General features: G+C 45.7%; 1 protein-coding gene across 2 annotated transcripts in view; it reads right to left on the reverse strand.

Annotated features, from left to right (window-relative positions):
- ABCG1 (ATP binding cassette subfamily G member 1) overlaps nucleotides 1-8,410 on the reverse strand; it is a 52,910-nt gene extending 44,500 nt beyond the window's left edge. For both annotated transcript variants that reach the window (XM_086480137.1, XM_086480205.1), the window contains exons 1-2: nucleotides 8,369-8,410; nucleotides 5,089-5,332 (exon numbers count right to left, since the gene is read on the reverse strand). In XM_086480137.1, the coding sequence (XP_086336263.1) occupies nucleotides 5,089-5,332; nucleotides 8,369-8,410 (286 nt within the window). The remainder of the gene's footprint in view (nucleotides 1-5,088; nucleotides 5,333-8,368) is intronic.
- Nucleotides 8,411-16,670: the final 8,260 nt, after the last annotated feature.

Genomic DNA, 16,670 nt, shown 5'->3' on the forward strand with positions numbered 1-16,670 from the left:
AACAGTTTTCAGGCAGTTCTACTGTTAAAACTTATGCATGTCTAATTTTTCTATAAACTGGTAAATCCAATATATGTTTCTGTGGTTTGCACTTCAAACTGCAGTGTAAACAAACAGAAGCCAAGATAAGATCCACTTTCAGATCTCTTTCTCAACCCTTAGAGAAACGGCTTCGTGACAAGACAGTGAAACTTTGGCCACATTTTGATCTGAAGCTCTGCAGATGGTGCTTTTCCACATTTAAGGAGCCACACTGGATCTAACATAGGACTCCCCTCGTTCTCTTCCCCTCCAAGCCAGCTGGCTCCCTCATCCTAAAAGAAAGGAGCACTCTCAGACCAAGCAGCCCTACTACCTCTTTGTGTGCTGAAGCTTCCTTTTTCTGGCTTTGCCAGTTCGTCTTAATCTTACAACACAGTGTCTCTACTCCAGGAGCCCTGCAGCTTTCTTAAGCAAATCTTGAACCTTGCTGACCCACAGGAGACCCCTGGGACATGCCTGAAGATAGGCTGGACTCAAAGACCAAGTCACATTTTCAGTTCTGGAAGATCCTTAACCTCCCAAGACCTGGATCAAGTCACTCACCAATCTCTTTTCTTCAAAACTGAAGCAACAGTTGCTTAATTCCCTAAAAGCTTTATGGGGAAAATGCCAAAGTCACCTGAGACCTTCTGAATCTTTTACCTCTGTAACCTTTTCCAAATTCCCATACTGCTAAGAACTTCTACTGATCCGAATGGGTCAGATACAGCTGCTTTGATCAAGGACCCACCTGCCAGATTCCTTCCCTCTTAATACCACTGACTTTAAGAGGAATTACACCATGAATGAATCAGGTCCAGAGTCATATCAATCTTTGCTATGAGTTTGATGAAACCTCATTAAAATGAGTAGGGCAGCATTTATCATATAAATCTGAGAATGAAAATGCCCTTCCTTATTTTTAAAGATAAAATGAGATTTAATAGATAAATTAGGCATTTTAAGACTGAGACACAAATCAATGAAAAAAATCTAATCTGAACTCTACTATGGCTTATTTAGCTGCTTTGTTGTTAACAAGCAATGCAAATCCATGTTTCTTTGTGCTTTTAATAAAAAGTAAATGATGTTACCCTGAGTTTCATTGTCTGAACAATAAAGCTCAGTACAGAACACAATGACAGCATTACTAATTATTCCTCCTTTTGTTAATTTAGAGCCTCGCATTAACGTTACTTTGCAATACCATTTTTATTGAAGGGAGTACATTTTTTTGTTGTTGTTCTTTAGTTGAATTCCTCTCCAACATGCTGGCACAAATTGTCTTTGCAAGGAAACTATACTTCTCCCTTTGTGATACCACGCTCATGAAAGGTTTTAACTAATTCATTACAGTTACAGAGAATGATGTAGAAATAGCAGAATTTTTTCCCAGTCTGTGTTTCAGAATAGAATCACCATTAATTTAAAAGGCACATTTTCATAACAGCACCCCTTATCACTTATTGCCATGACCAGCACCTAAGAACAATGTGAACTGAGAGACATGGTTGGGTTTTTTTCAGCTTGCGCATACAAGTTTACTGTTTTTAAAAAATCAGTTGCATTTCCTACACTGGACTTAGTACTTTCAGGAGTGTGTTTTCTGCTTCTGCTACTCTTCTCAGAAAAAAGGGAATTTAAACATTTCACATCATGGCAATGAGAGATCCTTTTAGCAGAGGGAACGCACAAGGAGTGTAGAGCTACAACCACCACCAGTGTTTGAAGGCACAACATTGCCCTTCCGTTGAGCAGAGACAGATTAAAACCCACTGCAAAGTCCCAGTTTTCCACTGCAGGAGAAACCAGTAAGAGGCATCCAGAACAGTTTTACATGTAACACATTCATCTACAAACCCATTGGTTTTAGAGATATCCCAACTTACACACAAACAATTCTACTTGCAGAACCACTAAAACAATTAAAGGAAACTGATGGTTTGGTCCTTACCTTCATTTGAGACCATTTAGGCAATTTGGTTTTCTATTTCTCTAATGGGAATTCTTCTTATTATTCTCTGCATCCCTTGCCACATTCAGCTCCAGCCACACCTCGGCCTTCCTGACCCCATCCCTACACAACCGGGCAGTGTCCCTATACTCTTCCCAGGATACCTGCCCCTGCTTCCGCTGCCTGCGCATTTCCTTCTTGCCCTTTAGTTTGACCAGCAGGTCTCAATTCAGCTGTGCCGGTCTCTTGCCTTGCTTTCCCAGTTCCTTACATCTGGGGATCGAGAGCTCTTGAGCTCGATGGAAAGCATCCCCAAAGATCTGCCAGGAGGTGAGCTCTGGAGGTTGCCTAGCCCAGCGTTCTACTCAAAGGAAGACACTCAGTCACCAACACCAGATCAGGTCAGATGTGGCTCTGTGCATACAAATCTTCTACAGCCTCCTGGCATGGAGAAAGCACACCTTCTGAGTGACCTGCCCCAGTGCTGCACCAACCTCTTGGTGAACAGGTATTTCCTAATGTCCACCATAAGCAACTCAAACTGCATTATATGGCCATTGCCTCTTGTTATATATCATCTGGCACTACTGACAGGAGTTTGGCTCTGCTGTCTTTATAACTGCCCTCTAGGTAGTTGTATGCCAGAGCAAGCTTCCCCTTCACTAGACTGAACAAGCCTGGCTTCCTCGGCCTCTCTTTGTAGGTCCCCTGACCAATTTTTTACCCTTCTGACAGACCCTTTCCAGCTTCCCAGTATCTCTGTGGATCTGGAGGGCACAAAAACTGGATACAGTGTTCCAGTTGCACTCTCACCAATGTTAAGAGAAACAACTCGCTTCCATCTGGCCATGTCCTCCAAAGGTAGCACATTATGTGGCTTACCTTACTTGCAGTGAGAGTACACTTCAGCTCATAGTCAGTTTGGCATCAAACTGTACACTTCCCAAGTCTGTTTCAGACCCTTGGCTAGCAGAAGAGCGCCAAGACCTGCTGGCAGACAGCATGCCTCACAGCCACTCAGAGGCTGTCCTGAGCGGTCCAAGGAAAGACATATGGTGGAAGCCCAGGTGAGGAGGGGAGAATTATGAACGGCTGCTCGCAGCCAGCCAGCAAAGTTTAATCTCCTCTTTCAAATTGAAGCGTAGTGACACAGTCATAGCCATGCCCTAGAGCTAAATACCTCAACAGATTCTTTTCAGCAGCAGGACACTTTGCCAAGATGTGTCACTTTGTTCAAGCCAAGTCACTCAGGCATGTCAGCAAATGTGGACAGAGGGTTTTGGTACAGAACCCCACAATCATTTCCGGCCAATGGGAAAGGGATCCAGTAAGACACCTCAAGTGTTTAAATCTTACATGAGACACTTCTTTGGCATAGTTCCATTTCTTGGGGGGAAAAAAACCTTCAACGTTTCAGTTTGTTCCGATAAGATACAAAATAATTTTGCATGTACAAAAGCTGCTGCTAAACCAAGTTGTTCTCCTATGGACACATGCAATTTTCATAAATAATTAGAAGGTGGCAGGTGTGTGTACATACAGTTTTGATGTTGAAAAAGCCATTAAACCCTCAAGTCTGCACATCCTTCAACAAATGAATAATTGTATGCACAGGCTGTCCACACACAGTAGCACTTCCATAGCCATAGCTCCAGTGTTTTTCATACCACGCATTTTTAGACTATTAAAGCCTGGGTGTTGTGATAATGACACAATTTCCAGACAGCAGCAATGCACTTCGTGAAACAATTTCAAGTGGTACCTTTAAGCCAGTGGATTTAAAAATTCAGAGCAAGTGCGTGTATCAAGTATGGCTCAGGTGTGCAGTGCACTGGCAGGGGCTTATCTCTTAAAAAAAACCTAAAGCACACAACCATACCAATTTACCTCACTAAGAGAGAATTCCTCGAGGAAGAGCAATTATGTCATTTAGTACATAAAATTTGCCTGAAGATTTCAATATTTTCTCTTGGGCTTACTTCCTTTTGCTAGCAGGAATTTACTGCACGACCTAGTTTTCCTTTCAGAGGTGAGTAGTCACACACACACACAAAACAAAAACTCTCTAGGAAACACATGGCTACACAAAGAAGATGAAGGTATAAAAGGAACGAATGCAAAGCAGATGAAAAAGGACAAAACCACCTTACACCCACCTTTCAGAACTGGAATAGACCAAGAGCATATAGAGAAGAGAGCTGAATATGCCCTCCTTACTCCCATCACTAAATCAGCACCAGAAGAATCGCCTCAGAGCCAGCTATAAGTGAAACTGGATTGTGAGAGAAAAGTTTTAACACTTCACTTCCTTGAGATGCATCGAATACCTGTATTGTTTTGGTGTGCCTCGTGTTGTAGGCCACGAACTCTTTGTTGTGTATTATTAGAAAACTAGCTAGCAAAAGAGCATCCTGGTCCCTGACTAAACCTCAGGATTCAGTCATAGCAATAGCCAGTGATTTCATCAGTTAAAAGAAAAGGTAAGCTCAGAGAGACCCATCACAGAACACCAACAGACATGCACGGGCTGACATTCCTATAGCTCACAGCAGTTATTTCCAAACACAGCATTATAAGAGAGTAATTTTTATCCTGGTTTCAAATGCCTTCTGAAATTCTCAGAAGCCTGCTGTTCTGAAAGAGTACTGAAAAAATACCGTTTCACATACCAGCCAATCACAAAAGTAAAAAAAGCATTCTCTTTCCCCCCACCCCCATCTTTAAACTACTGCATGCTCTACCCACCCTCAACAATAAATTGTAGACATGCAAGATCACAGGACAGATACTTGGCAGCACAGCAATACTATATTTACTTCAGGTACTTTAGAATTGGAAGGCAAAAATAAGCAGTTGTATGAACTACTGCATCTACAGTTTCTTGAGGTGCAAGGGTCTGTACACCCCACTGCATCAAGCTCCAGGAAGGTTCCCTGGTGCCAGCTGGGGGGGCAGTAGGCATGTCAAGAAGCCAAGCAAAAAGCAATGGTGAAAACACGTTCCCTTTACTCACTTCGCTTTGCCATCCACAACAGACTCATTCCACCTGTCATGACCACCCACATGGGCAATACCATTTGTACGTTAGCCAAAAACATTTAAGTTTTCCTCACCTTTCTTCCTCCACCATGGCCCTTCTTGGATAGAGTACGACAGTTCTTTAAACTCAATATTCACAGCTGGTCTGCGGGGTAGGTAGGAGAAACGATGAGCTTCTGTCAGAGCATTGTCCACTTTTTTTAAATGTCCATTCATCAGTCGAATGTCTTGGCTATCTGTGCCATTTGAGACCACTTCATCCACTGAAACACACACTGACTTTGGCTCGGCCATGGTACAAGCAGAATTGCTGCCGTTCTGGAGGGGAAAAAGTTGGAGAACGGACAAAGTTCACAGACTTTTACTCAGGAACATGTTTCAAAACCTTCTGCATTAGAAGAATTATTATTTAAATAACACAACAATCCAGCACAGTAATGCACTGAAAGGTGAAAGGGGGGGAAACCCCCAATCTTTTGTTTGTTCTGATAGTGTCTTGACAGAAAAGGTAAAAGAGCTCTTACACTGGCAGCACACAAAGGGCAGCTCCTTTAGCACCAGCTGCCCCTCAAGGGGTATATAGACAGCACATTAGTATCTTCAGAACAGAGTAGCTCTTGCACCAGATTAACACATTTATAAGTTCAGTCCCCATTGTATTTGGTTTCTCATGCACTCAAAGAATTTGGTTCTAGTTACTCTGACTCCAGGGACGAGACGAAGGGGGAAGGGAGCTGGCCAAACAACTATTTGTGCAGACATTTCAAAAGACTACCACTCAAAAAGTCTAAGAGCTCTTACTCCTTTGGATCAACATATACTTCCATAAATGTGAAGTTGCACAAGTTACACTTCTGCAAATTTTAAAATGTACTACTTTGTGCCTTATTTGCTGCTGCACTGATAGTTCTAGAGACTTTGCAACCTGGAACAGCACAACTTCTTTCCTAGAGCTCTGTTAGGAAACCACAGTGCTTTTCACCCAAAATCCTTGCACGCTTTCCTTGCTTGACAGTGGAAAATCTTACCAGCTACATAAACATATTAAACCCTACTCCAGTACTTGCACCGTTGACACTGTAAGGTCAATACTTTACACTTACAGTCATACCTCTTACTACGCTTTGCCTGTCATCTCACTCGGTGCAATTCCACTTGGCATGTTTTGGACTGAACCTCTTTCCCCTCCTCTCCTGACCATGACAACGGCCTGCCACCTGCCTGTCTCTTCTATTATGCACACAAAGTCTGAACTTTTCCCATTCCTTTTATCTGCACCAATATCAACAGGATGTGTTTAAGGCCGCAAGTAAAACAACCATGAATTTTCTTCCACTAAACAGAATTTTGAACAGTTCAGAGGCTGTTCATTGCCATCTGTTGTTTGGAGTATGTCATAAGCAGGGCCCAATATCTGCACAGTTGTCTATTAGAAAATGTAGTATTTTTAATGCCGATCTGTATGGAAAAGACTATTGTAGCTGGCTTACGTGCTACGCTTTCCATGCTGTCACACCTGGCCAACCGTCTACGTGTCCCCAAAGGTATCTCTTGGAAAGCATATGTGCTGCACTACTTTTCAAGGCATCAGTGTTGAATATCCCCAAACAGAGAGCTTTAGATCATGCTCCTGTCTCCTGTACTTGTCCTCCAGTGCAACTAAGAAGTCACGTTGCCTCCTTTTCACTGCAACAGTTTCATCCTCTCTTTCATGGTTACTGGTCTTCTCATTCACGGGAAGATCTAAGCAGTGCTGCTCAGATCAGACACTTGTCATGAATGCTGACAAAAAAAAAAATTAAAAAACCCCAGTCCTACATAACCACTGATGAAAAACATTAAAGCTAAACATAGACACTATATAGCTAGCATCTTGACATTCTTCATGCGCAAGCCCCAAGTTCTGAATGTAAAAGACCAGCTCTGCTTACCACATTTTCTCAAGAAAAAGATTTGAATCGTGCTCTCAACTTACTCAGAGGTCAGGTATCCAGTAACACTGCCAATTTCTTAAATAGTTGACTGTAATGGTATGTAATCTGAACGTAACGAGTAATGTGAAACATCTTAAAACTGAACAATTAAAGTAGTGAACCTCCCTCTTCCCTAAAAATAAGTGAAAGCAAGTTAACAATATTCTTTCCTGAATATTTTCGAGGCTTACTTCGGCACTCACAAGCGTTCAGAGGAACCACTGAGCACCTTCACGCATCAGAAAGAATATCCAAGAACTAAGACTCAACGAGCAGGTCACCTTGAGTATTCAGGGGACAGTCAGAGCTTCTCCAGTTGAGACCAACTGAAAAAGAAACAGCCTTTGGACAAGGTCCTTGTTTCTGCCATCTGGGAGTATGAAGCCAGAGACTTTTGTTCCTGAGCTATTAAACAAACCATTTCAATCACCCAGAGGACTGACTGTTTTCAGCAGAGGGTGGCAGAGTCCTGCCAGCCCTCAGTCACACACCTGCCTCCTCTACGGACCACCTGCTATGGGCGAGGATCCCCCTGAGCACCTGGGGTGGGACAAATGACTCCTAGTCCTCCCTTGCGTAGAGGTGGGCAACTCCCGCCGTTACAACAGCCACAGACTTACCCGAGCCCTGCATAACTCAAACACACCCGAACTCCCCCCGTACACCCGCCAACACCCACAAACCCTGCGTTTCTCCACTGACATACTGGCGTTCACGCACAGCTCTGCGTTTCAAACCGGTGTCCCCTTCAACCCGCCCCTGCGCACCACGCGGGAAGAGCGGCGCTCGCATCTCCGCTGGTTTCACACAGTTTTACCTCTCACGTTAAGTTCTGCTTCGCCCCTAAGGAGCGGGACCCGCGTCCCGGCGCCCGCCGGGCACGGCAGCCAACGCCCGGCCCGCTGACGGCGGCAGGACGGTCCCACAGGCTCTGCCCGCCGCTTCCCGCCCACGGGCCGCTCGCCCCGGGCGTTATGCAAAGGTTACGGTCCCTCCGCAAATCTGTTTGGAAAGCAACGGGGCGCAGCGGCGCAGGGAGCATGCTCGGAGCCGCCGCTAATCCCCCCGCCTTAGCTACAGCCCAGAGGTAACCAGCGGTCAAGCCGCGCCACGCACCGCCATCCCCACCTCCCCCCCCCCACGCACCCCGCCGCCGGTCGGGGGCTGCCCCGCACCCCGTACCTGGCACCCGGCGGCGGGACGCACCCTCCCGACCGGCCCCGTTTTTCCCTCAGGGAGAGCGGGAAGACGCCCCGCGGAGCCCTCGCTCCGTTACCCCCCTAAAACCCCGCACCTCGCCTGCCCCGGCCACGCAGCCCCCCGCCCGCCCCTCGCCGCGGACCCCGCGGAGGGAGGCAGGGAGGGCAGGGGCGCGCCTTACCAAAGCGGTGCCCAAGGAGAAAGCCGCCATCAGACATGCCATGTGCCCCGCTGCCCGCCCGGCTGCTGGCGGCGGCTCCCGCTCCTCCGGCGCCGCGCCGAGCCCTCGAGTGCCGCCTCTCCGCCCCGACTGGCTGCGCGCAGGGAGGGAGCGGCCTCCCGCCGCGCTGGGGCCGCCTCCGCCCCGGCCCGCCGCGGCAGGCACGGCCCCGCCCGCCCCCGCGGTGCCCGCTGCAGGGCTGGGGGGAGCCGGCGGGGCCTGGCCGGGGGGAGGTGTGGGCAGCAGCCCGCCCCGCGGGTGACCGTGGCGTTCCCTCTGCCGAGACACGCGGCAGACATTTCTCCAGGGGACTGGGAGCTGAGGACCGCTCGGCGGTAAATCACTGGGGAGGGCTTCCGAGCGTTGCCTCCACACTCGTCACCGGCACAGCTTGCAGGCCGGCTTCCTAATGAGCTCCCGGAGGGGACGCGGGATGACATTCCCCGAGGAAACGGGAAATCGAACCACCATCTCATTGCGCCTTGTGCCATCTTGCCTGCATGAGGAGACCACTCTTCTGGCCCTGGGACTCACACATCATTGATGTATAAGCTGTGCAGGCCGTTGCGGTTCAGAAATGGAGAAGAAGGAAGGGTATCACTGAGTTTCCATCTTCGTTCATTTTTTCCTCAAATCGAAGACCTGCGTTTCAGCGAGGTCCTGCAAAGACAGGGCCTGAACCACACACTTGGCCATGAAGTGCAACAGGTGGTGTCTGTGTGCTATAGGGTTGTGTTGGCACTGCTGACTTGAATCTAGATCCGTGGGTTTATTTTGAGTTAGATTTGTTAGCTGTGCTACCCAGTGGCAGAAAGCTCTCCCCAACCGGTTCACCAAGAAGCCAGATACTGAAGACCCAACAACCGGGGTCTGAAGTGCCTCTGAAGTTACATACCTGCTGGGCCTGGTTTTGGCGTGCTCCCTCTCTACTCTTTGGAAGCAGCAGGAAGAGGGGATAAATTATAGCAGGGCTCCAAGAATTGGATTCAAAGCGTCCACCAAATGTTATATACATGAGTTTGTAATCTGTGAGGAATCTTACAGCCAGGGAGCCTGCCATAACAGTTGGTGCTCACGTAGCATTGTACAGGCACGGAGGTAATCTTCACAAAGCCCCTGGAAGGTAGGTAAGTATTTTATCCTTGCTGAGGTATGGATGGGTGTTTACCACAGGCAGCGCAGCACTGTGGGGAGGGAACTGCTGGGCAGAACATCTGCACCAGGTCAGAGAGGGGCCCATCTCCCGCTGTACCCTCCCTCCCAGCAGTGACTGGGAGATGGGTGCTCAAAGAAGAGCTCAAATGCAGGGCTGGCTTGTATCAGATCTCTCCCTGATACTTTCGCAGCCTACAGCCATTTTCGGCTCAAGGACTTCCTGGCATAGTTGTCACTCCTGAATGTGCTGATAACCCTCAGTAGATATCTCTTCTGTGAGAGAAGGCTCCCCCTTGGAAGCATGGTAACTTTTACCATCCACTGCATCCTATTGCCAAGGAATAAGAGTATGGAGACTCAACTGAGCTCATCCTTGGATTCAGTCATAGATGTTGCAGAAAATTATTTACTTATGTGTTGAGGAAGAAATGCTTACCTGCTGTGGAATACCAGACCAAACATGGATGGGCCCACCCAGAAGTCCTCATTGAAGGCTTAAACTGTGTTTAAGAAGAAATCTGAAATACAATTATCTCCTGATACTAGAAGTAAAGAGAAATTATGAAGCATTCTTCCAGTGAGGGTCCAGGGTTTTAATTAGCTTGATTTGGAGCACGTGTCTATAGCACCTAAAATTTATTCAAGCTTGTCTCCTTTATTGTTCCTCAGAAACATTGAGAAGGCTGAGTTACCTCCCTACAGGACCTGAAAAAGGCTGTGAAATACAGCTGTATATGTTTAAGGCATTTACAAGGTAAAACAAACTGCTTAAAGACACCACGTATTTTAACTGTGAGGTGGGACAAGATAGAGAGAGAGCAAGAGATACCCTGATCTTAGTGAATGTGTGATACAGACCCAGCACGATGCTTACTATCCTGTTTTAACTTCTTAAAGTCTCAGGGAGAAGCAAGGAAAACAACATGAAAGGCTGTAACGAAACTTAAATGTACGATACAGAAATCTGCACAAACAAAAGTTTTAGCTCCGTCTGTAAGCAGCTTACTGTACAAAGGGCTGAACTGCGCCTTTCACGAACCGGTTCTTCGCAGGAAGGCGTGCGCAGCCTCTCGGCTGCAGGGCTGCCCGTGCTGCCCGCCTGGCCTCGCCCACGTCGCCAGCTAGGTCGTGTCGCTAGCCCTCGTTCACAGGCCAGCAGCCTGCAAGGAGGGCCACTGCACCGAGTTCATGCGACATTATACGCCCCAGATTGATAAAGTGATGGCTTCTCTATCAATATTGTGGCTGGGGCAGCGTGGGCTCAACCGCATATTTGCCGTAGTGCTTTTAATGGTGTGCGTGAAAGCTACCCTTCGCTGTACGAAGTGGCACAGAGGCACAGATGTCAGGCATGATGTGAAGACAAATGATGGCTCGACCCTGCAGCCTCAAGCACCGCTCCTGTCACCTTCCACAAGAGTTTTTCTGGAGCAAGAGTGCACGATCAGGTCCTGAGGACTTTTTTGTTTTCATGGTGGCTGCACTATCAGTATCTAAGGGAGCTTCTTGTAAAACACTGAGACATAAAACAGGTTTCTCAGAAACCAAGTTCTATTTGGTATCTATTTTGATACCACACAGGAAAAAAATGATTACATAAGATGAAGGATGCTAAAAATAGCAGTCTCCTGCATTCCTGCATTCCCTCATTAACTCTTCCATTAACTTTACAGGTGATCCCCTGGTCCCTGCAGACAAAAAGATCAAGAACACAACTCTGTGGGAAAAAAAAAGAAAAAAAAAAAAAAGGAAGAAGAAGAGAGATATGAAACCATGTTAAAAAAAAAAAAAATCCAGGACAAAAAAAAGGGAAGCTACAAATGAAGGTGAGGACAAGCAAGCAGGGACAAAACTCTGACTCCTAAAATAGATGAGGAAATAGTAGTAGCTTCCAGGCTTTACAGCAGGGTAAGCATTACAGACAGTAGGCTGGTGCAGCCCACAGGAAAGGAAAAGGACATTGCAAGCAGGAATGCGCTGGGAAGGGCAGGGCAAAGTGGAAATGCACCAACGGCAGGAGAGGGCAGATTTACAGCACAGCCACGGGAGGCATTTTAGTGCAGTACTGATAGCTCTGCTGTCTCTGTACAAAAACTAGTTCATGTATAGAAGCAGTATAGCCTGGGGAAATGTAGAGGCCAGCATGGACTTAACTGCTGAGATAGAACATGTAGGACAAGTTCAACCAAGAAGCATGGAAGAGGCAGGTGAGAAAAAGAAAGTCTTAACTGTAAAAGGCAAAATCTTTTAGATGGAGTTTTCATTTTAAAAATGCCTCAGCGTTAACTATTTGCAGTTTGCTGTTAATTTAAGCTGGTCTGGGCAGAGTTTAAGGAATTATATGGAAAAGATTTAAGGAGCTTTTGAGAAAAAATGTCCCTTTTAAAAAAAAATGTTTATCAGAGAAAAACATTTGGGGTTTTCATTTCAGAACTATGTTTCTAAATCTACCTATAAAGTCAAAGGAGCTGAGAGCACAAAGAAGCATATCCCACTGTGAAACGCTCACGCAATTATTGACCTAAATAAAAACCCAACAACAACAGTTTATCCAGACGGGGTGTCACTTTGCCATTTGAAAATATACACTGTTTTGGATGGGTTTTGAAGTATGTTTTCTCTCTTATGCCTGTCGTGCCTTAACCCCAGCTGGCAACTAAGCACCACGCAGCAGCTCGCTCACTCCTCCCCCCACCCCAGTGGGATGGGGAGGACTGAAAACAAGTAAAACTCGTGGGTTGAGATAAGAACAGTTTAGTTCTTGAATTCTTAATTGGAATAAAAATATAATATTATAATAATAGTAATAATAGTAATGAAAAGGAAGATAACAAAAAGAGAGTGAAATAAAACCCAAGAAAGACAAGTGATGCACAATGCAATCGCTCACCACCCACTGACCAATGCTCAGCCAGTCCCCAAGCAGCAAGCTGCCCCTCCCGGCCAACTCGCCCCAGTTTATATAGTGGGCATGGTGTCATATGGTATGGAATATTCCTTTGGCCAGTTTGGGTCATCTGTCCTGGCTGTGTCCCCTCCCAGCTTCTTGTGCCCCTCCAGCCTTCTCACTGGCAGGGCATGAGAAGCTGAAAAATCCTTGGCTTAGTATAAACACTACATAGCAACAACTAAACCATCAGTGTGTTATCAACGTTACTCTCCTAACTATACCAGCTACGAGGGAAGAAAATTAACCCTAGCTCAGCCAAAACCAGGACAGTGCCCTACCCCAATTATTTCCATAGCTTTAGTGAAATAAGAGTGGAAAGAATGTTGGTAGGTTTGAATAGCCTAAAGATGAAGTTGAGATAAAAACTTACGGTCTGATCCTGAGAAAGGCTGAGAGTCTGGGTTTCTGGCAGCTGGTAGCCATGAGTCTTCATTGTGCTTGAAAAATCAAAAGGACAGAGGAAAAGAATGCATAGTGGGGAAAAAAACCCCAAAACAGTACCTTACTGGAAGGGAATTACTTTAACCAAAGAGATATTTTTCCCATGTATTAGGACTTGAAAGACATCAGCATACATATGACTTTCAGAGGATACATCAAACAAACCACCAGTGACATAGCAAATGTTCCTTTACTACTAACTAGGAAGTTATTAGCAGCTTTGCAGCCACTCTCCAACTAAAAAGACTATTCCAATACTTTATGGCAGTGGGCTGGAAATTTGAAGAATCATCTTTCTAAAATGCAATAAATCCCTGAATTCAGTTACATTTTTCTTCCCCCTTCCTGTTGTTCCCCTTCCTTATTTATTGGAACAACAGTCATAACCCCTCTCAATTTTGTCATGTCTTTTTGTATATGATATTAATACTTCCCTGTCTGTACTGGAAATATTCACGTAATGCTATTTGAGAAGAATGTGATCAGTCAGTTTAAACAGATCTGCCTTCAGATGTATTTAATATTGAAGAACATAATCAGTCATTCCTTCCAGGTTAGGTATACTCTGTATAATGGGTGGGATTTGTCTCTAATTTTAGCTGCCTAGAAAATTGGTATCTAAGCTAGTCATGCAGACTGTCTTTCTTTTGGGCATCCCCAATAGAAAATTCAGTCTTGTTAAATACTTACCGTGATTTGGGATGGATTTTGGATCCATCTTGGCTTCCCTATCAACTGAGAAGAGCTCCAGACACCTGACGTGGAATAGCCATGGCCAGTGTTTATAGAGACAGATACCACCTAAGTTGTGTTTTCATGTTGCTTTTGTCTTCAACTAAAATTTCCAGGAATAACACAGGAGGTTTCACATGTTTATTTTACATGAGATTTTATCAGTATTTTTACATCTGGGTACTCAAATGTTCTTCTTCTGAGATCAAAAGGCAAGAAATTCAAGAGTAAAACACCAAGCTATTTCTGACCAGTTTTAGCTGCAATTCATTTCTATGGCTACTCTCTGTTGTACTCATGGGAATCAGTAGGGTGTACAGCACCCACTTTGATGCAGGGAGGTTATTTGAGTGTTTTGGCTCAAGCAAAGTGAGAGGGATAACACTGGAAAGAAATAACGGTAGGTGCAATGGATTAGCTCAGCTCTGCAGGAGATGGTGGCCCATTAGTCTGTGTCTAAGTAGCCCTCAGTTGCCACAGCCAGCTGATCCCAAGGCATGCTAGGAGAGAGGAAGAAAACACATCATCAGTCTTCCTGCTCGAACAAATAGAGTTATTTTTGTCAGAGATTGAGCATAATTTATATGAACTCACTACTTTCAGTTGATGTCAACGTAGCACGCTCACAGCAAATTTACTTTCCCTCAGTTATCATGAGAGGAGAAATAGCAAATTTTTCTGTCACCCATATATCATGCTGGAAGCAGACGAGGGCTCTAGGGGAAAGGTACCCAGCACAGAAGCTATTTCAGACATGTTTCTACGTTCCTACAGTGCAGTCTCCCGCAAATCATACTGCCCTCATTATAACCAGACATGCGGACATGTTGCTCAGACCGATGGCTGGAAATCACAGCTAAGAGCAGCTGGATTTTAGGCACCATGTCTCCTTAGACTGCACCTTCCCAGACTGTGGCCTCAGGGTCTGGGCACAAGGGAGCAAGTGATAGCACTTACGCAGCGATAGCCAAGGGGTAAAACTTCGGCAACCCTGTTGTGAGCAGATTAGGTGAAAAAAATATTCTCGCAGTCTGATGAAAAGACTGCAGTCTCAGTTTCACAAGGCAACTTGAAAATTAGACGAGGCACCATTCTTTTGGAATCCTTTGCTGCCGGCTTAGGCTCCCTGTACAGTGCCAAGGGAGAGAGTCAAGCACCTGGGAAATGGATACACAGACATCAGAGGGAAAAGTTAGGCAGAAGGAAATGCCAAGGAAAGACTCATGCCTGGAGGACTTGGACTTAGTCCCTGAAAGCTGTTTCCAAAGGGGATTTGCAGCCATGACACCAACTCATGTTTTTCCCACAGAAAGCTGCAAACAGCACCTATCCCATTACACCCAATAGCCGTGCCACTGAGCACTCATCCTGATGCTGAAAAGTACATTTCAAATTCAGACGCTGCTCAGTTTCAAGAAATGTTTTGAACATGCCTGTTGGGACAGGACAAGGTCTGAGTCTCTGAAATCAAGTATTCTGTGAGGAAGGCATTGGGTGTCTCTCCCCTCACAGTTGTTCTGCTTTGAAAATGCAGCTAAATACCAGCTGGGGAAGGGGTGTTAATGCCAGCCTCCCCTTTGTTTCTGTGTGAAGTGGAGCAACGTCATGAAGTCCAGAGTTTCACCCCAGGATATATAGCCCTTCTACAAAGGACAGGAGACTCCAAATAAACCCCCTTGCTCTAGATTAGGTAGAGCAGTTACTGTGCATGCCAGAAAAGTACTTTAAGCATCCACATCAGAAGGAAAAATTATCCTTTTCCCAACCCTGTCTGCCTCAGGTGGTTTTGTACATGACTCGCTGCAGAAGCACAGAAGATTTGGGATATTAGACTCTTTCTGAGAAATGTGAGGCTCAGCAGGGAAACCTCGATTATTCCTCACAGCCATGCCATCTGGCACATCTCAAAGATCATTTTTTTAAGTGACATGAACCTCACTTGGTGCTCCCTGCAGATGTATACATTTATTTCCTGCAGCACTGAAATCCTCGGGAGATAATGACCATGATTCCCAGGCAACAAAACCAGTCTGTTGGAGCCTCTGTCTCATAGAGAAGTTGCGTGTCCTGCTTTAGTTCAGGGGAAGAAAGCTACAAAACCCCTCAAAACTGTATAGTTACCAATGAGGCATTGGACAAGTTGTCCCACTTGCTCCTTCCAGTAGTCCACATGGGACTGATAGGGCAACAAAGCACCAATACACTCGTATCAGCCAACTACAAGGACTACAAGCAGAAAGGAGCATAGCAGGAGCTTAGTACATGCTTGTTTGCTTGTTACATGTACTTGGTAATGCTTTTGTCCAAAATTACATCTAGAAACAAGACATGAGTGTGATGCACTCTGCAAAAGGTGCCTGGTCACCAGGAAGCCTCCTGAGGAAGCACAGCTATCATGACCCGTGAGAGAGCCAAACTGCAGGCCTTGAACCACGCTCAAATTTGTCACCGTTATCAAACTGACAGTCTGTCAGTTTGGAGAGATGAGCTCCTTGGAGTCCCTGGCACAGCTAATAAAGGCTTGAGAGTGGTGCACCTGGAACGCTTCAAATAATTTGGCACTATCACAAAGCTCACAGCCATAGCATTCAGTAGTGCCTGACTTCCTTGGCCAGACCACAGGCCTGATGTGAAAGCCTTTCACAATGAGCCTTTCCTAATTCATATATATTTGGCCATTCAGACTAAGAGGCCATATCTACTAATTGGGTCTTCTATGTCACCGGTCCTTCAGTCATGCTTAGATACCCTGTATGGGAGTCAGTAATGTTCAGCTCTCTTCTGGACAGGTATTCTGGCTTTACTTGAAGGTGCCAAATCAAAGAAGGGCAAGGTTACCTTTGATAGTTTATTCCATCAGTTTGTCGTTTGCTGTAAAATAATTTGTGGGGTATTTATGTGTCTGCTCCAGTTTTCAACTGCTGGTTTACATGTATTATTAACCAGGTTAAGAAGCCCTTTACAGTTTGGTACTTTTTCCCCGTC

The sequence above is a fragment of the Leptosomus discolor genome, chromosome 1 (genome assembly GCF_034619465.1).
Source record: "Leptosomus discolor isolate bLepDis1 chromosome 1, bLepDis1.hap2, whole genome shotgun sequence".
NCBI classification, from domain to species: Eukaryota; Metazoa; Chordata; class Aves; order Leptosomiformes; family Leptosomidae; genus Leptosomus; species Leptosomus discolor.